This window comes from Syngnathus leptorhynchus, chromosome 5, assembly GCF_054491065.1.
Source record: "Syngnathus leptorhynchus isolate UIUO chromosome 5, UIUO_Slep, whole genome shotgun sequence".
In the NCBI taxonomy this organism is placed as follows: domain Eukaryota; kingdom Metazoa; phylum Chordata; class Actinopteri; order Syngnathiformes; family Syngnathidae; genus Syngnathus; species Syngnathus leptorhynchus.
The window spans coordinates 16844438-16869301 of NC_141199.1; the positions used below are offsets into that span (position 1 = coordinate 16844438).

The 24864-nt window shown below is 44.9% G+C and overlaps 3 protein-coding genes across 4 annotated transcripts in view; 2 read left to right on the forward strand and 1 right to left on the reverse strand.

Annotated features, from left to right (window-relative positions):
• Positions 1-23639, reverse strand: part of sorbs2a (sorbin and SH3 domain containing 2a) — a 40760-nt gene extending 17121 nt beyond the window's left edge. The window contains exons 1-4 of the mRNA XM_085912194.1: positions 13304-23639; positions 12770-12858; positions 9097-12123; positions 376-432 (exon numbers count right to left, since the gene is read on the reverse strand). Coding sequence (XP_085768320.1) covers positions 376-386 — 11 coding nt within the window. The 5' untranslated portion in view covers positions 387-432; positions 9097-12123; positions 12770-12858; positions 13304-23639. The remainder of the gene's footprint in view (positions 1-375; positions 433-9096; positions 12124-12769; positions 12859-13303) is intronic.
• tlr3 (toll-like receptor 3) lies at positions 12578-16427 on the forward strand. The gene is made up of 5 exons (XM_085912190.1): positions 12578-12919; positions 13315-13734; positions 13796-13990; positions 14161-16013; positions 16121-16427. Exons 1-5 carry the CDS (start codon positions 12893-12895, stop codon positions 16356-16358), a joined length of 2733 nt encoding a protein of 910 aa, XP_085768316.1. The 5' UTR covers positions 12578-12892; the 3' UTR covers positions 16359-16427.
• cyp4v2a (cytochrome P450, family 4, subfamily V, member 2a) lies at positions 16628-20641 on the forward strand. 2 transcript variants are annotated; one of them, XM_085912191.1, is made up of 11 exons: positions 16628-17068; positions 17272-17384; positions 17849-17934; positions 18079-18269; positions 18497-18566; positions 18666-18792; positions 18868-19029; positions 19111-19213; positions 19422-19556; positions 19848-20027; positions 20181-20641. In XM_085912191.1, the coding sequence occupies exons 1-11, from the start codon at positions 16879-16881 to the stop codon at positions 20363-20365; spliced, it is 1542 nt and encodes a 513-aa protein (XP_085768317.1). In that variant the 5' UTR covers positions 16628-16878; the 3' UTR covers positions 20366-20641. The 2 variants fall into 2 exon arrangements, with proteins under 2 accessions (XP_085768317.1, XP_085768318.1); XM_085912192.1 differs by lacking the exon at positions 17272-17384 and having other exon boundaries at positions 16945-17068; positions 20181-20635.
• Positions 23640-24864: the final 1225 nt, after the last annotated feature.

Below are 24864 nucleotides of genomic sequence, written 5' to 3' on the forward strand. Positions count from 1 at the left end.
CATGCAGACCAAAACACGCCGCAAACAAAAGCACATGCACAGACAAAATCACAGCAGCACAAACGAAATGATTTTTTTTTTTTCTCTCTTGATATTCAACAACCAATATAGGGTAAACGTGGCTTTTTTTTTTTTTCTCGCCGTGGAAAAGGTGCGCCGACTCTTATGGGCTGTTGTCGGTGTAAACAACGTGAACCTTGGCACAGTGCGTGCGTGTAGATTTTCAAGATGAAGCGCTCATCTCCAGCTGGCACAGTAGTACACAAGTTTGCTCGGGACGACTGCCAAGTCACACCGCGCGTCACATCGAGGTTCTCAGTCAAATATCATGACGCTCATTATGGAGCAATGCCAGAGCGGCAAATGAGTAACGTACCTGTGTTCATATTGAAGAGCACTTTGTCGAGATTCAAAGCTGGGTGACGCACGGTCCTGCAAAAACACAAAAATATTTTTTTGTTGATATATAAATATATATATATATATATATATATTTTGTTTTTGACCAGCCACAGCGTCCAGGTCACACGATATAGACCGCAATGTTCGCTGCGCCCATAACTCTCTCGTGTCGCTATAAGAAGTGTAGCTAAAGAAGGTGCGATCGCCATGGAGGAAATTGAAAACCCAAAAACCTCGGCGGAGGTCAGCCGGCTGGCTGCATTTGTGAGTGGCACGTTACGGTGGGACTCGAGTTATGGCTGGGGTAATGTAACGTAAGCACATGGCTAGCGTGCCCTGTCGTTCGGCTTCATTGTTCGATTTTTCTGGCGACAGACTCGTTACATGAAAGAAACGTTGCTGCCAAGCTCCGCCCACACATCACGATAAAGACTGAAATTCGATGCCATTTGTATCAAATTTGGACAAACCTGCAAGTGCGTGTTCACTAAGGAAGACTTCTGTAACCAAACAAACTCTGAAAAAGGATCGACATGACCCGAAAAAAGCTTCTTCAAACTAAAATATAAATGCTACAAAACGGTACGGAACATAAAATTTGTCGAGGTTTCATTACAGGCTCCGCTTACGTGGGGGGGATTCATTTTGGGAAAAGGCACGCGGCCTTATGAATGCTAAGTGCTTCGGGCTACCGACTGAAGGGATAACGCGGGCGCGCCGTTAAGCTAGCTGACACATTTACGACCTGGATTGAGACAAAAATCGAGGCCTCGCGTCATCCACGCATATAAACAGCCGGGATGAGCGCCATCGCGAAGGCAACAAAACATTTCGGCAGGTGCCACAAATGACTTCCCCTTTAGCCGTGGATCCACATTCCACGCGCTAACGCAAATAGAAGCACTTTACACCACCGTCATCGACTGTCCCATTAACACCGGGCTGCCTCGCAAACAAGGCAATTCGTTTCCGCGTGCTAGTGGAACGAGGGCTTGAGGGGGGGGGGGGGGGGGGGTCGACCGCCTCGGTTGTGTCGACCACAAAAATTGATCGACACAAAAATGTACGCCTGAAAACTAGGATCATTTTAAGACCAATCATACGTGGTTCATTCTTCCAGCAACAGAAGTATTCATTTTTGTATAAACAATTAAGATCAATCAATAAATAAAGTACATTTTTAAAATTGTGTCCATTTTATTTCTCCGTGATTTTGTTATTTATTTATCACTCTAAAAGTATGACTGACTCTTAACGACAGCGTCACCTTTAGGGATCAACCCTAATGGGGACTGTTAAGCCTAGGCGGCTCTCGTTGTAGTTATTTCCGTAGGTGTCGGTTTTATGAATTGGATGAGGCATAAAATGCTCCGAGAGGGGTAAATCATGGATATTTAACCGAGGGAAAGCCGCCGGCCGGGTCTATATCGAGCCGCGCGTTGGTGGGATACTTTTCGGCCTCTGGAGAGTCAATCTTCACCTTCACGCGCCGTCCCTCGTAAATCTATCTGCGAGCGGCGCGGGTAAATCATGAGAGGTGGCGTCACCAGCTGGCGGCATCCAAATGATGGTCGGCTTGTAAATAGGATCGTGTTTCTCGGGGGCAGATCTGCGGCGTCACAGCAGCTGCGACTGCGCTACAAATGTTATGGCTGGACCCGGTGGGACGAAACCAACCTTGTGAAGCTCACTCGCTTTTGCAGGTGAGGCAAACGTCGGAGGTTTTTTGGAGGTGGGCGCAACGTGACGGAATAACCCAACATAGCTTAAGTAAAGTCCAACATGAGACTTGTTTTGAATCCCAGGCCTAATGTTGTTTTGACCCCAGAAATGCACTCACGGAAATATGCCGTATTTAAAAGAACGAAGGCCTTATTTGGGAAAAGTTTTTCTTCCTGTCGGCTAGTCGGCAGAATGTCTCAGAGGACATTCGTGTCACATCTCCGGAGGGACCGAAGATTTTACACGAGGACCTCATTGATATCCAGCGGGGATATTTGATTGTCAGCACACGAGAACAACTTCTGTAACAGCTCCGAACGAGTTCCTCGAGTCTTTAAATCCATCGTCTGATGAGCTTAATCTGTTGACATCCTTTGGGTCGCTGTCCCAGAGACGGCACCGGCCGGGGTCAGGACCCTCGAGGCTATCGGGCTTATCTCCCTTGTTCACTCTCGCCTGCTCTTGACATAAATAGTACATCCACCCGTCTGTTTAGCGCTTTCATTGGTTAGCATCGTTAGCATCTATGCTGTTCTAGCAAGTAGACAGATGCTTTCAAAAGTGGGTCAACAAAAAATATCAAAACAAATACAAAAATTGGTTGGTTTTGATCAAGTTGAGGTTTTGAGCACCTGCAGCTGGGACCTTTTTTGGTTTTACACTCTCACGGTTATTACATTGGCATATGATTACGCATGGACGTCTTCTTTGTGGTACACCAGAGTCCAAATTACAGTCGCTGGATAAACCGCAGTAAATTTAGGCGACTCAAAAGGAACCCACTTCAAGTGGAATAGAAAAACTTAAAATCAGTCCAAAATTATTTCGGCCTTTTTTTTTTGTTCTTTTCGGATTGTACAGGATACAACTTTTCGTCACTCGTACTGGTATCTGTCGGAAAAATGTGGTCGAACATCGATTAGCTCAGTTCACTTTACTTGAACTTGACATCAACGGTAGTTGTACTGAATGATTCCAAATTTGCTTATGAAATAAAAGACCACCCGCTAAATCGGTTGAGCCGGTCAGAGCAAGATTTTAGCATTCAGCTCCGTCATGCACATTTCCTTGTGAGGCAGCGGGATTTGCCAGATCAAGCACAAGAGTGCTGACCTCATTTGCTACTTTGCAGCCTGAGTCAAAGATTTCACTGAGCTTTTTGCTTTTTCAGTCCCCCCTTCAGGATTCCACAGAGTAAATGTTCAACCACAACGCAATGCCAAGTATGCGAGACCTGAGCTGGCATTTCGAGTCGACACTGACAAAACAGTGTGCTGGATATACGGGGAGAGCGCTCAAACTGTCAAGTTCGCGACAAAGACGTCACGTGTAAGGAACAAATTAAAAATGAGAAATTCAAACTTTGATGCTGGCTGGATTTAAAAATAATTGTTATGGTCGGTTTTCATGCAAGACAACTACAAATACTCAATTTTAACCATTTAAGGTGACTTGATTTTTGCCATTTAAAAAGATTTGCCAAATTTTGGGCAATATTTTGAATGCAAACCAACCTGTGAATACATCAGCAAATTAAGCTAGGCTAACATCTGCTTGGTAAACAACTTCATATTGGTTCTTGGCTTAGCTGCAAAAAGAATTCTTTAGCGGTCGATGGTGGTTTTAATCAGCGTGTCGTCTATCCAAAACAACGCGATGGCATTCTTCATTTGTTTTTAATCAGCCCCACGCTCAACAAGTCTTTGTCATCTTGCCTTGTTTGTTCAACCTCACCATTCATTACTGGAGCTCCCGTAGGCAGGCCGATACGCTGACCCCGAGCCCGTCGGCGGCGCGAGCGACACAGGGGCCCCGTGTGTTTGGCGGATTGCGTCACGGGCGCCGCTAATGAGCAACGGGAGCGCTAATGCAATTACGCAACGACAAGCCCGGTGAGGTGACTCTCTGGAGTCGAGGGTGCGGAAGGAGACGAGATTACATGTGACAAGTGGAGGCGTCTTGTCGGTTCTATACGCGGCTCTGGATGGCGGCAGAAAGGGCACGGGGGGGGGGGACACGTGGACTGAATGTAAATTAGAACCGGGCTGAGCCATGAATTGATGTCGTCCGCTGAACGAGCTACACGCTACAAAACAAGTTACTTCCGGTGGAAAAGCAATTGTTTTGTCTGCTATTGCTTCTAGTGCAAATCATTTGAGAAGAGGAAACTGAAGTAAGAAATGAAAAATCGAGTCTCGGAGCACCTCCGACCCAAATAAGAAATGAATATTTGACTCTGTGTGCAATGTGAATGCGAAGAAGGCTCCCTCTCCAACCAACTCCATTTAGGTGAGCAAACTATTCCAATAAGGGTTTGCTATTTGAAGCCCACTTCAAGCCAAGAAGGCCTATCAGCGGCATTCCGTACGCATAGTCCAGATTCCCCAGGTACCGGCGTTAAGTGTCCAGTGCGGAGATAAGAGCGACTTGATTAGCAGGGGGTGCTGCTATATTTACTACCTTTAGATAAGACCCTTTGCCCTCTAAGGTTGTCTAGGGCAGCCAAAAACATCGCAGGGTTCCGAAGCCAATTTTGGGCTGACTGTAGAAGACGCCACATCTCCCAATTAGTCAGCGTTTTGTCTGATACCATAAAGCCACTACCATAAAGTTTAAGACCACCGATTTTTGTTCATTTGGTTATTTAAGGCCCTTTGAATGGTTAACTCGAAAAAAGCCTCTGCATCCAGACAAAATGCCCCAAACTACATTTTAGTGTACACAAATAAATGATTTCCCGAACGGAACTCGCCCCGTCATTACACACCTATTGAGGCGACATTCCTCAACACCCCCGAGAGCGCACACCGGCATCGTTTTTTTTGTCAAGCGTGAAAAAGTGTAACAAGAGCCTCAAAAGCAAGGAGAGAAAGGGTGCAAAAAAAAAAAAGAATTCCGGGGAGGTAAAAAGCTAAGAGAGCATTTTCCGTTTCGATAAAACGTCACGGCAGAGGCCAGGGTATTGTTCGCAACATCTGACCCCGGTGATGACCCCTCGATCGGCAAGGTGCAACATTCCCAACAAAATTCAACTCTTACCCTCATCAAAGCAAAAAAGATGTTTTCACTTCCTTCACCTATCCTTGGATTTTTCTCGGAAGCTTTCCTGCCTCCTTTCAGACGGTCGGAATGAATTCCCCGTCCTGTCGGGGCTGTATTCCGACATGTGTTTCAAGCTCAGGATGGACAACAGAGTGAGGTCGGGGGGGAGAGTGACTGGCAAAGAGAGTTCCCTCTTTGGGTGAAGCGGTGATCAGATCCTGCTATTTACAGACACTGGAACGTTAGCCCACCCCCCCCAACGTGTCAGGGTCCGACTATCTTCTATTTTATCGCATTCCATCGTGTCACGCACGCTTGGCACTGACCTGCGCCGATTTACTGTATATACACGGCATCGATTGTCAATGCAAAAGTCAATTGGAAAATATAATATTGTTCAATTGAATCAGTGTCTCAATTTGGCTGAATGCGAAATCAATTTTCCTCATTGAAATACATTTAAATGTCATGAATTGGTTCCAACCGCCTAAAAATGTGGTCACATAAAAAAAAATTAAAAATAGAGCTTTTGTATAAAAACAGGACTTTTTCAAAACTTGAGTCAACAAATTGAATCAGTACAATCTTTTTTTTTTTACACAATTATTGAGTATCAAAGTCGTCAGCGCGCGGCTATGCGAGAGCGTTTGACTTCCACGTAACCCCGTTGAATTCCACCCGCCGGCCGATATTTTCTTTCACTTTCCTGCGGTGACACTTGGATCGCCTGAACGGGTCACGTCGCCCGGCGAGACGTGGCGACGCTGCCCGACACGCACACTAACATTCCTCGCCGCTAATGGCGCGGCAGCGGGTATAAATAAGCCAAGAAGCCTCTGAAGTTGAAATTTGACCAAAATTCCTTGACAAATTGTACTCTTATTTTAAATCAATTTCACACAAGAAATTTAAATGACTTCAATCCATGCCATTGCCTATTTTTTTTTTTGTCTGCCAGTGACCTCTAACAAGGCTTGAGCTCAAAATCTGTTGTGCGTTTGAGTCCGCGCTGTTCCTACGCAGTTTGCGTCTCACCATGAATACGTTGAACTTTCTCATACGTCGACCCACCTCACGTCATTCGATTATTTGACTGCGGTGTAATTCATCCGGGAGCGTATATATTTGGACGTGACCACACGCAGCCGGTCCGACTATACACACAGTCAGACCTCGAGACTGGCTGCTATTCCCAGAAGGATGATGTAACGACTGATATTAGCATTTCCAATTCAGACCCCCGCCGACACTTAAAACCGACGCGAGCCGCTACTGTGCAGCAAGCGCGCCGTCTGGGATCGCAGTCGCCGCCTTGAGAAATACACACAACCGGTTAGCCGCTTAGTCGAGTCGGTCGTAGCCTGAGCGCTAACGTGCCATGCAAATGTGACTCGGGTTTTATCAGACGGTGACAAAGGAATAACATCACCTTCATCTTAAATATGCAAATCAGCCCAACGTGTAAAAACTAAACTGCCGCTGGCTCGACAAGTGCGTCGGTGACAAAGCGGTAACGCAAGGGGGGGGGGGGGGGGGGGGGACTCAAATCGACACGAGCCTAGTTGGCCGAGGGATCGGCGGGGCGCTCGGGCAACGCGGCGGGCCGGGACGTGACGGCCGGAACAGCTGCGCTTTCCCAGATCTCCCGCTCACGTGCCAAGGATCACGGAGGAATGGCGAAAAGCTGACAAGCGATGGGCGCTAATGATGTAACCTCCAGAGCTATCAGGGGACCAATAAAAACATCAAAAGGGGGCCAAAGTAGCCCGTTAACGACTTAGCATTGACGGCTAGCTGAGCAAAAGGATTTGATGTTACATTCATTTTTAGGGCCGTCGGATGATGACATTTGTAGTTTCCCTATTTCCTCAAATAATTGCAGCAATTTGTCACCGTGACAAAATGATTTGTGTCAATATGGTGTTTAGGTCTGGGCTTTCTGCCATTTTTGTGTTTTTCCTTTCTGTCCATCAAAATAAACGTTAGGAAAATATATAAACAGAGCCTGCAGGCTGTTAAGGCAGCAAGATAGAGGGGGGAGAAAAAGGAAAAAAAAACTTCACGCTGTCGAGTTAGTAAATCTAATCTCCAAAGGATTATGTCATTAAAGCTAAAGCTCAGGCCGTATCGCTCGTATCTGTCAGTTTGTAAGCTTTTTCTAGTGCTACTTGACTCATCTGCTTTTCCAAAACAAGTCTGGAAACAAAAATATAAAAATACAGAGCAGGGTGTGAAACTGAGTTCTGCCAACATTTTTCTGGAAAAATAAAAATAGAAAATGCCGCCAAAGTCGTACAAAACGATTCATTTTTTTTTCAAATTGTTTTTGCACGTGGATATACAAATACAGTTTCCCATAAAAGCTTTACGGTGGCTTCAATTTGACCAGATGGTCTCCATTATTGCAGTTCGTACTGTTAAAAGCTTGTGTTACTTTTATTGATCACACCTAAACACACATACGCACACACTCTGTCCCTCCAAACAAGCTGGCAGGTTTACAAGCGAGACATTATTTGATGACTACTACTCATGAAATTGGCATTTAAGTCGTTTTACGACCTAAACCCAGGAAATATAAAACGATGATATGACATTAAATCCCACATCACTTCTATTTTGCTGGGTAACACACAGGCCAGGTAGGCCACAATGGGAGTGGCGTGACGTTCCCGGAGTGATAGTGTTACACTTTTCCCACTCTCCCGGATCGTCACCCCACACACACACACACACACCACCGCCGCCATTCAGAGAAGCCTTATTGTTTTACCAACATCCCTCCATACCAGTTATACCAGTAAGTTTCAATACGATGACAGAAGGGTCAAAATAGCAAGAAGAATGCAGTATTTCATAGCCGAGTTGGAATTCCTTTGACGATGCCAAAGAGTTAACCTGAGGCTAAATTGTCCAGTTGTATAGCAGTAGATTACCACAATAGGTCTGTTTATCACACTGGACTGTTTTGGATACGGAGTCAAACTGGGGTCCCCGGAGCTGTAGTTCTTGGGGGTCCACAAAGTAGTTTACATCTCCTGACATACTCCTAAACCTTCCCAGACGGTTATTAAACATCTACAGTGTATCATCATCGTTTCTTTTTGTTTCTTTTTTTTTTAACTCAGCTTTTCTCAATTTGGGCAAAACTGGCAGTTTGGCAGCAAATACATCAGGTTGACTTGTTGATAAACGACTAAATTATGTCGAGGATGTTCCGAAACATTTAGCTGACACTGTATTTTGATTTAAATGATTACAAATATACATTTCTTATGGCTTTAGGGGTCTACTTGTCATATTTGACAATAAAAGTATTTGTTCAAATCTGGTCCCCAAAATTGAAAGCCACTTTCATTTAGAACAGGAGTAGCGGATTGTTAACTTGTTTTTACACTTGATAAATTATTTTGTGACATATTCTCTAACCTCAACAAAAATACGGGTCCCCTATTTTGTGTACATACGTAAAAAGATCATAATATGGATTCATCATGTGAATCATTTGCTGTATACTGCAGAATGCATTTTACAATACGCAGTGAATGGCAAACAGCGATTATGCGGCATTGAGGGATAAAACCAGTCAATCGGACCATTAGGCTTTTGTTTACGGTATCACTCCACGTCTTAATCCTTCCAGGGTCTTAATGAAGAGAACAGACGCATCGTTTTTTTTTTTATATATATATTTATCTCTTCCATAAATGTGCCGGGAAAAAAGAGCGGCTCACTCGAACGCGTCAAGGCGTCAAAACGGGCGACCCCAGCCGGCTCGCCTGTACTCGTCTGCCCCGGTACGTGGCGCAGACATTCAGGGGTCAATTAGGCTAGTACTATCACGTACATGTTGGTCAATTAAAACGTCATTCATTTGATTGAATGGTGGTTGGTACAAAATGAATCACGATTTTCGGTAAGGTGCCTTACCTTAGCAAAACAGCTTCGTCCTGGCTAGCCTGTCGGCGTCCTCCATGTCAAGAAATAAATAAATACATAAACGACCTAGCTCACTTGAAAAGTCACTCACAACACACAGGCGAGGAGCAAGCGAGGCAAGCGACCGTCCACCTGCTTACTAAGGAGTCCACCTGCTCACTAGTAGCCTGCCTGCCTGGTGGAATGATTCACCGAGTCGGACAACTCCCACTTTTTCACGGAGGGTCGCCGGGTGGACGGGATCGAATAGCAATGCGGCGAAATTGTCCAATGCCTCCGCCCGCTCGCTCGCTCGCTCGCCCGCTGCTCTCTGGCTCGTCCCCCGGCTCCCACTCCGTTTCTCCTTCCCGGTCTCTGTCTCTTCCTAGCGACAAGGACAAGCACCCTCACGGGAGGCGTTATAGGGGAGAGCGCATGTCCTTTTACGACGAACCGGCGGTTCGGAAATTTGGCAGGATGACGTCAGCAAGCACCACCGTTCCCGTGTTTTTTTTTTTTTTTTTTTGGTGTGTATCGAACAGTACTGCGCAAAATGGCTTCTCTAAATTGTTCTTGTCCACCAATAGCCTGGGAGTCATTTGCACGGCGTAACCATGGCAACGGGCTAAGCGTTAGCTTGCTAGCAACTTTTTCTATACACCAAGAGAGCAACAGATGCTAAACCATTTTTAAACATGTATGTGTGACCATTTCAATGTACAAATGTGTCCTGGGCTGGAACAGATTAATGACATACCACCCATTTCAATGTGTTCAAATTTAGAACTTTATTGATAGTTGACCTTTGTGTCAACAAGACTTTTTCCGTGTCCGTGCATTCATGTTTGTGTGAGTGTTGCATTTAATTCTTTATCGCTGGCTCTTCTGTGCATTACGGCTTGGCCCTTGAGTCAATTTTACTGTTATCACAAAGAGGCCTTTTTATAGGTTGAGCCAAGAGGGAAACAATGGCAAAAATGACATGATAATCCAGGATTACTATTGAATATACTAATGGCGGGGCAATTAGATAATGATGGAGAGCACATTTGATGGCCACGGGGGTCTATGCTCTCGTTGAAGCTGTGCTCCCCTTTAATCACCGGCTACCTTGCCCAGATTAAATATGAACATGTAATGTTGTAACATTACTTGTCGTAAAACTCGTCCCAACGTTCTGTCTGCTTTGTAGATTATAAGCAATACGATTACTTCATTTTACCTAACACATGTAAATAATAGCATGTCATCAAAAGCATAATGACAAGTCTAGCATGAAAAAGACCAGTTTGTGCCCGACAGGTATCTTTAAACAGTGACTAGTTTTACGTCATTTTAGACGCACGTTCATCTTTGGCCTTGTTGGATAGTTGAGAGTCGAAAAATATGCCTCTTCACAGCGTACACAAAATCAAGCTCATATTAATTCTCTCCTGGTATCCATAAAGTGAAACCAGCAGCCTGGCACACACATATTTTTTTTTTTTATCGCCACGCCCTCACATCTTTCCATTCTCAAAGGGGATCCACATTTGGAACAGCTGATATGGTGAAGTTCAGATGTCTGGACAGCGTTAGAAGGTGGCGTGATGGTGCGGAATGGGCGCTTTGAGTAGATGAAGTCATGGTCTGGCAATGACATCATATCAGGCCAGCTTCATTGTCTTAAGAGCTGTTTAAAATCCTCAAACCTGCAAATTAACTGCCGCTTGTCGTTCGCCAGAGTTCATAGGGCTGAATTAGAGCTTGTCGCTAGGAAGAATTCTCAGAGCTTGATTATTGATGCGTCATTTGAATGGAAACCTCCTAAAACTACCAAGCGACAAGTTAATGGGCAGTTGAAAATTTGAGCCCTACGACAGCCTAGCAACAAGTGGCCCGATAGTTGTGGCAACAAGCAAAAAAAACAAATTCTGCCTAGCAACAAGTGGCCGGGCAGTTTTGAATGATCAATTCCCAGGGAAAATTGTTTAGAAATGGTTTTCCTTTTTAATCTCTGTCCACTGTCATTCATGTCTTTCCCGACGTGCTTCTTCTTTGGCACTTGATCCTGCTTGTGCAGCCAACATTGTCATGCACCTTTCATGCTTCTCCTTATGAGGGCATGAAGCTGGCGCGCGTTATGCAATGCACCTCTTCATGTCTATCAAAGCACAATGAGCGATACACGTTGCCCTGTTACGTTATTGTTACGATTACACTGAGGGCAAGACTGGTTTTGTTTCGACCTTGGATGACCAACATCACAAGATAGCCAAACAAAAAGCAAAATTGCAGTCAGGCAGATTTATTTTGTTTGTATTTCTCTTTCAAATTTAAGATCATCTTTTCTTCATTTATTTTTGGTTTTATTGAATTTACAGTCACATAAATCATTCATTTATGTTTTATTTTGTTGTTCAGCAGTATTATAGGTTTCAAGACATTCTTTTTTTATACATATTTTCTTCCGTGCGATTTCTTTTTTTTTTTTTTAATATGTCAATGTTGTTTTGGTCAGACTTGGTGTCAAAAAGTGTGAGAAGTCTTGCAGCCAGGATTGTGCGCAGTTCCTAAAATCTCAAGCATGTCATTTGGAAGTAGCCTCTTAGAAGAAAGCATGTTTACAAATACATTTTTTGAATTCTTTCCCTGATTGTTCTCGGGTTAAGCTGCAAATCCTATTGGTAGAGTTTTGCCTTCTATATTTAAGAAATGGGCCCAATAATCCAATTAATAAAAGGGGGGGGGGGGAACAGAAGGTGATTAAGGACCCTGCAGTGGTGAAATCCTAATGCATGTGGACATTTGGGGTGAATGAGGTAGCACACTGCTTTCAGGACGCTGCCATCTTGGGTGAATGAGGTAGCAGACCGTCTTCCATCGTTCTTAAATCTTTGCAGGATTTTTTTTTAGGATAAGGAATTTGACTCTGAATGTCTCCTGTTCCTTTTTAGGAAACGTGGCTCAGATGATGATGACCCACAAGAACAGTTCAGCCGAGGAGGACTTGAACATTGAAGGAAGTTAAGCTCTTCTCCGGAACATAAAGACAGAAAGCTGCTGTTGTGTTAAATACTGTCACTTAAAAATATTTCAAAGAATAAATCAATCAACAAATACAGACTGTTAATATAATAATACTCGTAATACTAAATGGGGCAAAGGCTTTACAATTGAAGGTAAAACTGTCACAAAAACATTTCCAACATTATTGACCATCATAAAAGTGTGAAAATAAGTTAACCAGTGTAAACTGAAAACAATTGCCACCTAACATCTAAATGCAGGTTTAAAAAAACAAACAAAAGGAAGTCAGTATAGTAAGACAACAGAAAACCAATAGAGCTTTGCTGCCCTCTAGTGGCCAGCGAAATACAAATGCATTCATGCAGCTTGAGTTTGCAAACAAGTTTCATTTAGTATTCTCGCACGTGTGCGCGGACGAGTGTGCGTGTGCGCGCGCGCGTGCGTGCAAGCGTGCATGCGCCAAGGCCAAAGTATGTAAAAGTACCGCCCACTCAGGAAGTATTATTTGTTTTTTGTTTGACTTGGATTACGTTTTGGAAAATGACAACCGAATCATTCGCAGAGAAAACCTTCTGAAGGAGCCAAAATGGAGACCCGACAGACAAGTTTACGTTTGCCAGTATGGCACTGAAATCTGCCAAGTGTGTGTGCGTGTGTGTGTGTTTTGAAAACGAACCTCGTAAAGAAGAAGTGAAAGCGGAGGTGGAAATCTCACGTCCGTGTTTCTTTGCTCTGACAAAGCGTATTTATTGAAGTCTCTGATGTCTGCACGGAAGAAATACAACTTGGTTAGGAAATCATGAGCTGCAGAGATGGAAAAAACTTGGTAAGTCTCTTTCCCCTGAGTAAATGACAGGAAAAAAAAAAAGAAAAGAATTAAATAAAGTTTTGTTTCATTTTGGAAACAAACATGGAGATTGATTAATTGGCTGAACGTGCGGCTTAGAATGACATCGCTGGCAAACCAAAGACAGATTTTGTATTAAAAAAAAATTAATAATAAAAAATTAATAACAGGAAATTCATTGCAGCAGTCTACATAAAAGTAAAACAATGAAATGATTGATGTTGTAATGATTCGTTGTTGACTCGCTGTTGTGCAGCTCTTGTCACATTTTTGATGTTATACTTGATGACATCACAGATTTTTAGAAATATATATTTTTGGAGGTTTTTTTTTTCACCACTCACTCCAAAATCTTTTGCCTACCATTCCAACAGGTGATCCTTCTGTGGCACCTCACGCTGGTTCTCCTCGTGGAGCCCTCCCAGAAAAAGACCTCTTGCCAGATCCAAGGCACCGCGGCCGACTGCAGCCGCCTGAGCCTGACCGCGGTGCCGTCCGACCTCCCCGGCAACATCACTAGCTTGGATCTGTCCCACAATCGCCTGAGCCGGATCTCCCCGGCGGCCCTGGCCCCCTACGCGGATCTCCTGCACCTGGACGTCAGTTTCAACAGCCTCACCGAGCTGGACGGCGGACTGTGCCGGGCGCTGCCCCTGCTGCAGACTCTGGACGTGGACCACAACGAGATGCACGTCATCCAGGAAGAGGATCTGAGCGCCTGCGGGAACCTGGTCAGGTTTCGCTTGTCGAGCAACAGGCTGAAGCTGAAAGGGGAAGTCTTTGCCAGGCTACAGGTATTCGGATCCGCTATCTGGTGGTCGACTCAAGTCATGTGACTCCACCTGTATCTTTTAGAATCTACAATTTCTGGACGTGTCTAAGAACAATCTCAACTCGGCCAAGCTGGGCTCCAGGCCTCAAATGCCCAACCTGGTGGAGCTCAGGCTGGGATTCAACACCTTCTCAACGTTGGCCACGGATGACTTTGCTCTCTTTGGCCATTCGGCATCTCTGCAGGTCCTCAACCTGGAATCCACCAACATCAAAACGGTAAGGGACGAATTATTAAGGAGGGGTCAGTGCTGGTACCAGGTGTCGGTACCAACCTTATTTTAAGGTATGGGCCACTGGTCGCTTTTCAATCAAATTCAATCAAGTAGGACATGCGGGACGGGTTTTGGGGTTCAAAGAGCTGCCATGTTTTTTTTTCCCCCCCGCAGGTGGACCCCGATTCCTTCCAGCCTATTTCCCACTTTCGTATCCTCGTCATGGACGGGAGTAACATGGGAACGACAGCCATCTCCAAACTCTGCGTGGCGCTGTCGGGAACGTCCATCCAGAAATTATCCCTGCGGAGGATGAAGTTGGTCACCCTGACTGCAAAAACCTTCAAAGAGTTGCAGCAAACCAACGTAACCTGGCTGGACCTCTCCGGGAACGGCTTGGGTCAAATCCAACCTGGCTCGTTCCGGTGGCTCAACAAACTGGATGAGCTCGTCTTGTCGGAAAACCACCTCAAGCATTTGACCGAGCAGACGTTTGAGGGTCTTGGTAGATTGAAGCAGCTGGACTTGACAAAAGCTCTGGTGAAAAGTCACACCTCCGCCACGCCCATCATCGACGACTTCTCCTTCCGGCCGCTGGGCGACCTGGAGACTTTGTGTTTGCAGAGGACTTCGGCACGGGAGATTACGGAGCGCACCTTTGCGGGCTTGAAAAGTCTCAAATATCTCGACCTGAGCTGGGGCAGCTACGTGTCACTGAAAAACATCTCCAATAAGACGCTGGCTTCGCTCGGCGGGTCGCCGTTGCTGAAGCTCAATTTGACGGCGACGGCCATTTTGCAGATTCAATACGGCGCCTTCTCCCATTTGGGGAACCTCACCCACCTTTACCTTGATTTTAATTTCATCAAGCAGACTCTGAGTGGGACGGAGTTCCGAGGCTTGGGTCAACTCCAGGAGCTTCACATGTCCTTCAACCACCAAACCATCGGCCTCAGTTCCACCTCGTTTGTCGGCGTTCCCCTTCTCAGGGTCCTGACGCTGAGTAAAAGCCTGACGGTCACGTCCTTGAACTTGGACGCTTCTCCGTTCCAGCCCTTATCCAAGCTAGCCTACTTGGACCTGAGTAACAATAACATCGCCAACTTGAGAGCCAACCTGCTGAGCCAACTGGCGAACCTGAAGGTCCTCAATTTGCAACACAACAACCTGGCGCGGTTGTGGAATGAAGCCAATCTCGGCGGCCCCGTGTTCTACTTGAAGGGATTGGAGAACATGACCAGCCTGCAGCTGGACAGCAACGGACTGGACGACATCCCCGTGGAGGCGCTGAGAGGGCTGAGGAACCTGCGTGAGCTCAACCTTAGCAACAATCTGCTCAAGAGCCTGAAGGACTCTGTTTTCAACAGCCTGGCCTCCCTGAAAGTCTTACGTCTCCAGAGGAACCTGATCACGGCCGTGAGGCCCGAGGTGTTCCGGATTCCTTTGGCCAACCTCAGCTATCTCCTCATGGATAGGAATCCCTTCGACTGCACCTGCGAGAGCATCCTGTGGTTTGTCACGTGGTTGAACACCACAAACATCAGCGACAGCAACATCCCCGGCCGCTACGTGTGCAACACGCCGCTAGCTTACTTCAACCGCTCCATCACAGATTTCGACCCGCTCTCGTGCAAGGACCTGGCGCCATTCCACGCGCTCTACATACTGAGCAGCACTCTGGTGGTGCTGCTGACTGCCACGGCGCTTCTGCTGCGCTTCCACGGCTGGAGGATCCGGTTCTACTGGAACGTCCTGGTCAATCGGGCTTTAGGCTTCAGCGACGCCACGGTGGAGGAGGGCCGGCAGTTTGAATACGACGCTTACATCATCCACGCCGAGGAGGACGGCAACTGGGTGGAGAGAGCCATGATTCCCCTGGAGGGCGAGGCGTGCAGGTTTTGCCTGGAGGACCGGGATTCGGTGCCAGGAATGTCCCAGCTGGAGTCCATCGTGGAGAACATGAGGAACTCCCGCAAAATCCTTTTCGTGGTCACCGAAAGCCTCCTCAGCGATCCGTGGTGCAGACGGTACCGTTTTGTTGTTCTTCTAAATCACTTCAGTAAAGATGACTCCGGCTAACAAACGACTAGCATAACTCGCTGATCACATAACTTTGGTTTCCCCTGCCTTGCAGCTTCAAGGCCCATCAGGCGCTGCACCAAGTGATGGAGGCCAGCAGAGACTCTGTGATCCTGGTCTTCCTGCAGGACGTACACGACTACAAGCTATCGCGCTCGCTCTTCCTGCGCCGCGGCATGCTGAGGCAACGCTGCGTACTCCACTGGCCCGTGCACAAGGAACGAGTGGTCGCCTTTCGTCAGAAGCTGCTCATCGCCCTCGGCATGACCAATCGATTCCCGCCCCTGCTTTAAAGCGCCTTGCCAATGATGCCACGGGTTCGGGGATTTGATTTCACTTTGGCGCCGAGGCTACGGGACAACTGGCAATCAGAAAAAAAAAATCCGACTGCAGACCAGATTTGACACCGGTGTGATCGGACATTTCATTAGGTACACGGGATTGGCCTTGGCCACTGGGTGGCAGTAAAGTCCATCAGACAAAGAAGAGTTACCACTGATCTGTGACAAAAAAAATTACATAGGATAAAGAAAATATCTTTTTTTTTTTTTTTTTTTAATCAGAACCAATATCGGCCGTGCGTCGGGGTCCCCAACTATTGTTGCCAGTCTACAGCTGCTTGTCAGAGTCCCATTGGCAGTTGCTTGGTCCGCCTACCTGATTATGACATAAAGAGTCCAACTTTAAGCACAGTGACCTATTTGGAGTTAAAGATAAAGAGCACAAAGGCCGCTTTGGGTCTGCCTCTCTCACTACTTGCTATATAACCCCCGCCGCCCGACCACTCCGAGACAACAACAACAGCCTAGCGACATGGCTATCGTGGCCGCCGGCGTTTCAGTGCCGCTGCTGGGCGTGGGCCTGCTTCTGGCTCTGGCGGCGCTCACGTACAAACAGCTGAGCACGTATCTGAAAAACTGGATGGTCATGAAGCCCATCCCGGCCGTAAGCCGCACATACCCCTTCATTGGCAACGCGTTGGATTTGAAAACCGACGCGGTAGGTGAGTGGACGTCGCGGTGCAGATGCAAACTCAAACATTTTGGCTCCAGGACAGAAATGTTTTCAACCATGTTTAAATTACATTCTTGACTGTTTTTTTTTTTTTGGGGATGTTCTGAGAATAACATGCTTTCAGGAAAAAAAAAAAGTCGAAAGGTGTACAAGCACAAAGCCAAATGCGATGAGTCGTATGTTATTTTGCAGAGTTCTTCCAGCAAATTCAGGGTTATGTGGAAGAATTCCGCAATATGCCGCTGATTAAACTCTGGCTTGGGACCGTGCCATTTGTGATTCTTTATCATGCCGAGACTGTCGAGGTACAGTATAAAGAAAAGTGCTTCGCTTTTGTCGTGTCACAATTTCCGCATTTGCAATACAAATGTATAATAATTATAGTCACATGTGGGGCGGGGCCAGTGTGTGGGTAAAAAGGCAGATTGAATAACACAGAGGAATAGGCAAGGAAGCAGAAGTAAAAGCCAATCTGAACAACTATACCAAATAAAAATCCAACAAGTACCAACATAATGGTACAGACAGTCACGTATTCTTTCTCCTCCGCAAGGAGCTGAGCCATCTATACGGATGGATATCTGTCTTCTATTGCGCTGGGTGGGCAGCAAGTGATCCAGTGATCAAATAAATCGTGTATCGTATTACAATATGAATATAATATCGCTGAAATCGGATGAATGCAATGTCATAAAATGGACGAATATTTGTATATTTCTCGTGGCATTTTGATTTATGTTTTTTGATGCTTCTCCCCCTCCTTATATAGCCAATTGTGAGCAACCCTGTTCACATGGACAAATCTATCACTTACAGCTTCCTCCATCCCTGGCTCGGAACCGGTCTGCTCACCAGGTATTCCAGATGGACGGACCTTTTCAATTTCGGGCTTGGTTCTCCTATAGAGAACTTTTATGACACTATGGGGGGGCAAATTTTTCCAACTCGTGCTCAAAATGAATTTTCAAACCAAACTCACTTCAGTTCCACTTTTGACAGCACAGGCCCAAAGTGGCGCCAGCGGCGTAAGATGCTGACGCCCACGTTCCACTTCACCATCCTGCAGGACTTCCTGGAAGTGATGAACGAGCAGGCCGAAGTTCTGGTGAACAAGTTGGCGCCCCAGGCGGGCAAAGGCCCATTCAACTGCTTCAACTACGTCACGCTGTGCGCCCTGGACATCATCTGTGGTCAGTTGAATTCAAATTCAAAATTCACTTCTGATCTGTTCCAATGAAAATGATGCAATCACATCACTTGTTGCTCGGCAGAAATCAAGGGGCAAACTCAATTGTGCCCGAAAAGCCCAATGAAATAGATGTTTTTGCCGACTTTGTTTCTCTGTCCTCATCTTGTCAATGAAGGACAAGAAATCACAACAAGTTGATCATTTGGCAGTTCTGTATCTATTTTGTAGAAACTGCTATGGGAAAGAAAATCTACGCACAAAGCAATTCTGAGTCGGAGTATGTCCAAAGTGTCTACAAGTAAGTTGAAGTGTATGTTTCATTTTTTTTTTTTTTTTAAATACATTGCACAGTTCAAAGAAATCATGCAATGCGCCTTGTTGCTGTGTTTGCTTCAAGAATGAGTGACATCATCAGCCGCCGACAGAGGGCGCCATGGTTCTGGCCCGACTTCACATATAAATACTTTGGCGAGGGTAACGTGCACGATAGCACGCTCAAATTGCTCCATTCATTCACGTATGAGGTAAGGCTCTGCTCGTATAGATGAATGAGATTCCGGTCTCGGGAGACTCAAAAGAAACAAGCAAGCTCCTGTCAGGTGATTCGGGAGCGAGCCGAGAGTCTGGAGGAGGAGGAGGACGAATCCCAGACCAGGAAGAGGCGAGCGTTCCTGGACATGCTGCTCAAGACCAAAGACGAGGACGGAAACTCCATGAGCCATCGGGACATCCAGGAGGAAGTGGACACCTTCATGTTCAGGGTTGCTATCCCTACTTGAAATGGATTCAAGTCAGAATAATGACAAACAATATTTTCTAAGAGTTCCATGTTGTTTTGGCAGGGCCACGACACCACGGCAGCCTCTATGAACTGGGCCCTTCATCTGCTGGCCTCTCACCCCGACGTGCAGCGCAAAGTTCAACGCGAGCTTCGGGAAGTGTTTGGTAACACACGCTCACACTCTGACTCAGTGCCTTTAATGTGTTTGTTTGGAGTTGGCGCTTTGGGCAAATGAGAGCTGTGAAAATCCAAAAAACACACACACACACACACATGATTCAGTTCTGCTCTCAGCTGCTTTGATGTGCCTTGCTAGCCTTCAGAGAAATGCAACAACCTCTGTGGTCCAAATGAGTAAATCCGTGTCCAAAGGTGCGTCGGACCGCGTGGCCAACATGGAAGACCTGAAGCAGCTCAAGTACTTGGAGTGCGTCATCAAGGAGGCCCTACGCCTCTTTCCCTCCGTACCCTTTTTTGCACGCAGCCTCTGTGAAGATGCCAAAATCAGTACGTATGAGCTAAATTTATCCTGTCTACGGTGGCCATTGAGGGTCAAAACATGTCTGAAAAGGTTGGAGTAGAATTCAAGAGCCATTGTTTGACTATTATTTTAGGCTAATCATAAATGTTTAGCATAGCTTATGTTATCTTTGGTGTCCTTGTCATTTCGAAAGGATGGCAACAGATTCTGATAGAACTGCTCTGAAATTTGCATCCATGCTAATAGCGACAACCACAACATATGCATTTAGTCCGCAATATTCATTTTTGAAAATCTATTTGATTGTATTCTGCCAGACGGTTTTAAAGTGCCCAGAGGCACCAACGCCGTCATCGTCACCTACACTCTTCACCGGGATCCTCGCTACTTCCCTGAGCCCGAGGAATTCCGGCCCGAACGCTTCCTGACGGAAAACGTGGTAGGGAGACCGCCCTATGCGTACATCCCCTTCTCTGCCGGACTTCGCAACTGCATCGGTAAGAATGAAACTCATGGATTGGTGATGCTAACGCTGATGCTAAAAATGCTCATGCCAATACATTTTATAACCATGCTAATGTTTCTCCTTGTGCTAATGCTAATTTTAATGTTAATAAACAATCATATTTTGTTTTTTCCCACTCTGCCAGGTCAGCGCTTTGCCCTCATGGAGGAAAAAGTGGTGTTATCTTCCATTTTGCGTAACTTCAACGTCAAAACTAGCCAGTCACGTGAAGAGCTGAGTCCGACGGCTGGGCTCATCCTGCGGCCCGAATGCGGCATCTGGATACAGTTGGAAAAATGCGACGAAGCCCAGACACATCTTCTTCTTTAAAAGTCTTTGCAAAAGGATGAAATGTAAGCAATGAAGGTTTTTTTTTTTTTTATATATATAAGCAATAGTTTTCCTCAATACCAAGTGCTGGTTGTAAATTTCTTTCTGAATTAATTCAACATGAAAAAATGTTTTCCCAAGTCATAGTAAAATGCAGATCCAAAATTGAATTGAATTTTTCTACACAGACTTTGTTTGTATTCTAATTTATTAATTGTTTGGTGTATATACTGAATGACATGAAAACAAAAATCAATATTTCAGGTCTTATCATTTTGCTGAAAAGTTTCATAACTGGAGTGTGATCAAAAATACATCCTCATAACCACAAGCCCAGCAAGCACCTTAGATAGCAATCACTTAGGCCGAAGTTACAGCATATTTAATCATTTTCTTCCCATATACGTCTCACCGATAACGTCGGTAAAGATAAGTCTTGTTTATTATCTTGTGCACATTTACGCGAGTGTGGTGCGGGCTGTTTCAACTTTAGCGGCGCGAAGGTCACAAAATTCAAAGTCTTGCCAAGAGCCATTTAAGATTGCGTTGAAGCAAAACCACCTCCATGTACGCTTGACGCAATGCTAATGCTGGCTAGTCTTAGAAGCTAGCTTAGTAGCTAGTTAGCTTTCTACTCTCATTTCGAGTCATAATTTTTGATTTAAAAAAAAATATATATTTTTTTATTTATCATAGTGGAAAACACTTATGGCGATAATACATAAAGACGTATATTTACATCAAACAAGTTCATCATCATCGATGCTGGAGTGCAACTACGCTAGCCCATTGAGGTCAATGAGGATAAATGGCCAAGTCAGTCAAGTCAGCGTAACAAATGATCTTCATCGTCAACGTCATAGGAGAGGTCAGCGTATGATGAATGGATGACGATTATTTCAATTATTCAACGAGCGGCATAATCAATGATGGCCGAGTTATTCAGAAAGCCAGAACAATTCTGGTGGCGGAAATTGAGATGGGAAGAGGAGGATGCCGAAAATGAGGAAGAAGAGTGAAAAATAAGTTGACTGGGAAGAATGATTAACAATGATACCTTACGCATGACAGCACTGGCCTGCTTTTCCAACACGATGTAGTTCACCCTAATGTCCACAAGAAGGCAGCAGCGCAATTAAAAAACGAAAGATTGAAGAAAGATCGAGGTTTAATTGTTTTTTTGTTTGTTTTCAAACTCTTTGCCATCAGAATTCCAAACCAAAATACACTTTATCCTTTTTGTTGTTTCTAACGCTGCCTCGGGACACGAAAAGAAAGTTAGGGTTAAGCGTCGCCTCATTTGTGTCTACACATCTGAGATCACGCACGCACGCACGCACGCACGCACGCACGCACGCACCAAGCGTTGATGAGGACAGAAAGTGACAATGCGCCAAGACCTGACTGAGCAGCACCGGAGCGCTTCATGACACGCTGCAATCTCCCTGGGTTGATTCCAGTCACACACACACACACAATCGCCCACGCGTCTTCCCCTCGCCGTGTTCCTTTTTGCTGTCTTGTTAAACAGAAATCAGGTCATTTTCCTCCTCCATTAAAAAGACATTAACGCAACACAAAGATTCAATCGGGAGGTGCTAGGCTCAGTCAAAAGGATGTGAACCAAATAGGTTGGTGAGTGGGATGCAAGAAAAAACAATCGGTGAAGATAAATCAACCTTAAATAAATCATTTTATGTTAAGCGTTTGCTTCAATCATTGGGTTTCCACTGGGATTCCAAACTGTGGTAAGGTTGAGGAGGTTTTGAACTCTACAATCGGCACACTACCCAAAAACTGTCAAAACAAATCGTGTTTAGCAGAGGTGTGAGACTCAAATCATGTGACTTGGACTTGAGAGTTGGACTTTTTTTTTTTTGCTCATTTTTTTGACAACCTTTTACTGCAAATCAGCGCCAAATATAATTCATTACAAACAATTGACATTGATCCTAAAAGAAAAAAAAAATTCTCAGTCTATCACAAATCGATGAGCACTCGAGATTTAATTCCCGTAATAGTGCTACGTAAATAAAGTTGAATTGAGTTTCTCAAACTTTCCATTCAACCCATTTATTACTTGAAGGTGAGGGGGAAAAAAAATCCTATTTTAATATCTTTCAGTGTGCTCATTGGTTTTAAGAGTCAAAGTACAGAAAGTGCTTCTTATTCAGTCTCGGGAAACAAGAATCCCAACGTGCTTTAACCTTGCTCAAGCTTTGACTTTGGCCCTTTACTAATGATCCCCACTTTGCTTCCCCTCTGCCCCTTTGCCCTGCAAATGCTAATCACGCTGCACCAAGCATTCCGTATGCGGCGCCACGCCTGCCCCTTCCCATTCTTTGCGTACGGCGAGGGAAGGACGGGCGGTCATGGGGGCGGAGTCAAGGTGCGCGGGATGAGAACGGGGTGTATTAGCGTACAGAGTCACTTATCATTTTCGTGGCACTCTCCTCAAGTCTAAAAGTCAACTTTGACTGACTCAACAATGAACGGGCAATCCGAAACTTTGTAAGCTGGCGTGTTAGCGCACCTGCCTGTAAAAAAAATAAACCCCGTTTAGCAGTTTCTTACAAACCTTTCAGAGCACGTCCTCGTCAAGACACTAACAAAGTATGAAAAGTAATAAATAAATAAAAATAAATATATGCACACTTGTTTTTTTAAAGCCTTTACCCGCATGGATATTTGAAAAGAGCCATTTTATCAGGCTGAAGTGGGAAACACACTAAGCCACTGATTAATTACCGCATTCCCAAATATCTTAATCAGGGCTGGAGTTGATTTGAAAAACTATATAAATTAAAAAAAAAAAAAAACTGGCGAAAAAATAGCTTTGATTAAATGAAGCAATCCATTTGTTATTGAACGTCTCTTACGGGGTCCGCCAGCCCCAATGCCGAATATTCCATCACAGAGAGGTCAATCATGCGCATACTTCTGGAGATGTGCCGATTTAAATGTTGCGGCCATACGATAAGCATCATGACAAATGAATCTGGCCGGCGAGCCTTTGTCAATGAATATTCAAAGATGGACGTGGGCCAAGTCAAAGAGAGAACCCAGCGGACACCTTGCTGGCAGAATGCCCCGTAAAATCACTTTCAAGGTGAGTCCCCCTCACATTCATCACATTAAGTGACGCTGTTAATTGTTTGACGCTTGTTTCCTCATGACATTTGCTAGCGTGGAAAAGTGTCATGAAGTTGAGGAGGAACTTAGGAGCTGACTTCATATTTTAGATGTACTGCCAGCAAGGTCACTGGTTGCTAGGCAGGATGTGTGGGGCACAATCTATTCTGCCCCCCCCCCAAACCTTGAATACTTATTTATACTTATTTTAAGAATACATTTTTTGCTTAATTTTCTTCTATGATGCTTTAAAACAATTGTTTTCTATTATTTTGTAACACTAGATTTTTGTTTTGTTATGAAGAATGAAATTCCTAACATTTTAATAAATTGCACAACTTCCTGTTTGGAAAGAAAAAAATCTTGAAGATAAGTTTTTTTTTTCCCTTCTAAAGAATGACTTTCCCCATGTTTTGTTTATCATAACTTTTTGTCCCCTGAAAGTAAGACTTTTTTTGTTTGTTTTTGCTCGTGACGTTCGGGATTTCGACAACAGGGGGTCTTCACGTTTGTGTGCCACCAGAGTAAGAGTACGGCCGGCCTTTGAGTGCAACTGCTGAGAAAGCATTTTGCGTTTTCTATCAGATGGTTCCCATGTGCGTGAATGGACCAAAAGCACGTTTGTCAATGAGGAGTAATCTGAGATGAATGGAGGAGCTTCACTTGGGAGCCTGATGATGTCATCAGCCTCTCTCGCCTCGTGTTTTTAGACGTGGATATTCAGAACATCATCAGACAGACACACAAGTGGGTCAGAATTAGAATATCGTCGGCCCAGCGGACATTAGCGATTCATGCTCCAACCGCAAAAACAACGTTTTATATTTTCCCAGTCGACGGTTGCAGTGGGATTTAAACAAAAATAAATAAATAAGTAGTCTTGAAAAAAAAAAAAAAAAAAAGCCTAATGAGGGCCAGAAAATGAGTCCCAAGGAGGGGGAAGGAAGAAAATCCCACGTGAATGTGAATGATGTGGTAAATGATGAAATGGTGGCGAAATATTCCAAATAACGCTACAAGCAATGATGTGGCCAGGGGATTGAGTTGCCAGGAAATTATCTTCACCCGGTTAAAATGAGCGAAAACTCCATTAATCCCTTTCAGCTTAAAAAAAAATAAAAGAAAATTGTAATGATGTTTTTAATAATAATAATAAAAAAGATTATGCCTGTATCATGATTTTATTGATTTATTCATGGGGCATTGTTTGTGTGGCGTGCACACTTTGCCCACCAGGTGGCAGTAAAAATAAATAACTAAATAAATAACTATATATATATACACACACACACACACACACACACACACACACACACACACACACACACACACACACACACACACACACACACACACACACACACACA

Coding starts and splice junctions, on each gene's coding strand:
- tlr3 (XM_085912190.1), top strand. CDS start 12,893: ATGAGCTGCAGAGATGGAAAAAACTTG. Junction 13,991..14,160: donor AATCCACCAACATCAAAACG/GTAAGGGACGAA, acceptor TCCCCCCCGCAG/GTGGACCCCGATTCCTTCCA. Junction 16,014..16,120: donor AGCGATCCGTGGTGCAGACG/GTACCGTTTTGT, acceptor CCTGCCTTGCAG/CTTCAAGGCCCATCAGGCGC.
- cyp4v2a (XM_085912191.1), top strand. CDS start 16,879: ATGGCTATCGTGGCCGCCGGCGTTTCAGTGCCGCTGCTGGGCGTGGGC. Junction 17,935..18,078: donor GGAACCGGTCTGCTCACCAG/GTATTCCAGATG, acceptor CACTTTTGACAG/CACAGGCCCAAAGTGGCGCC. Junction 19,557..19,847: donor CTGTGAAGATGCCAAAATCA/GTACGTATGAGC, acceptor GTATTCTGCCAG/ACGGTTTTAAAGTGCCCAGA.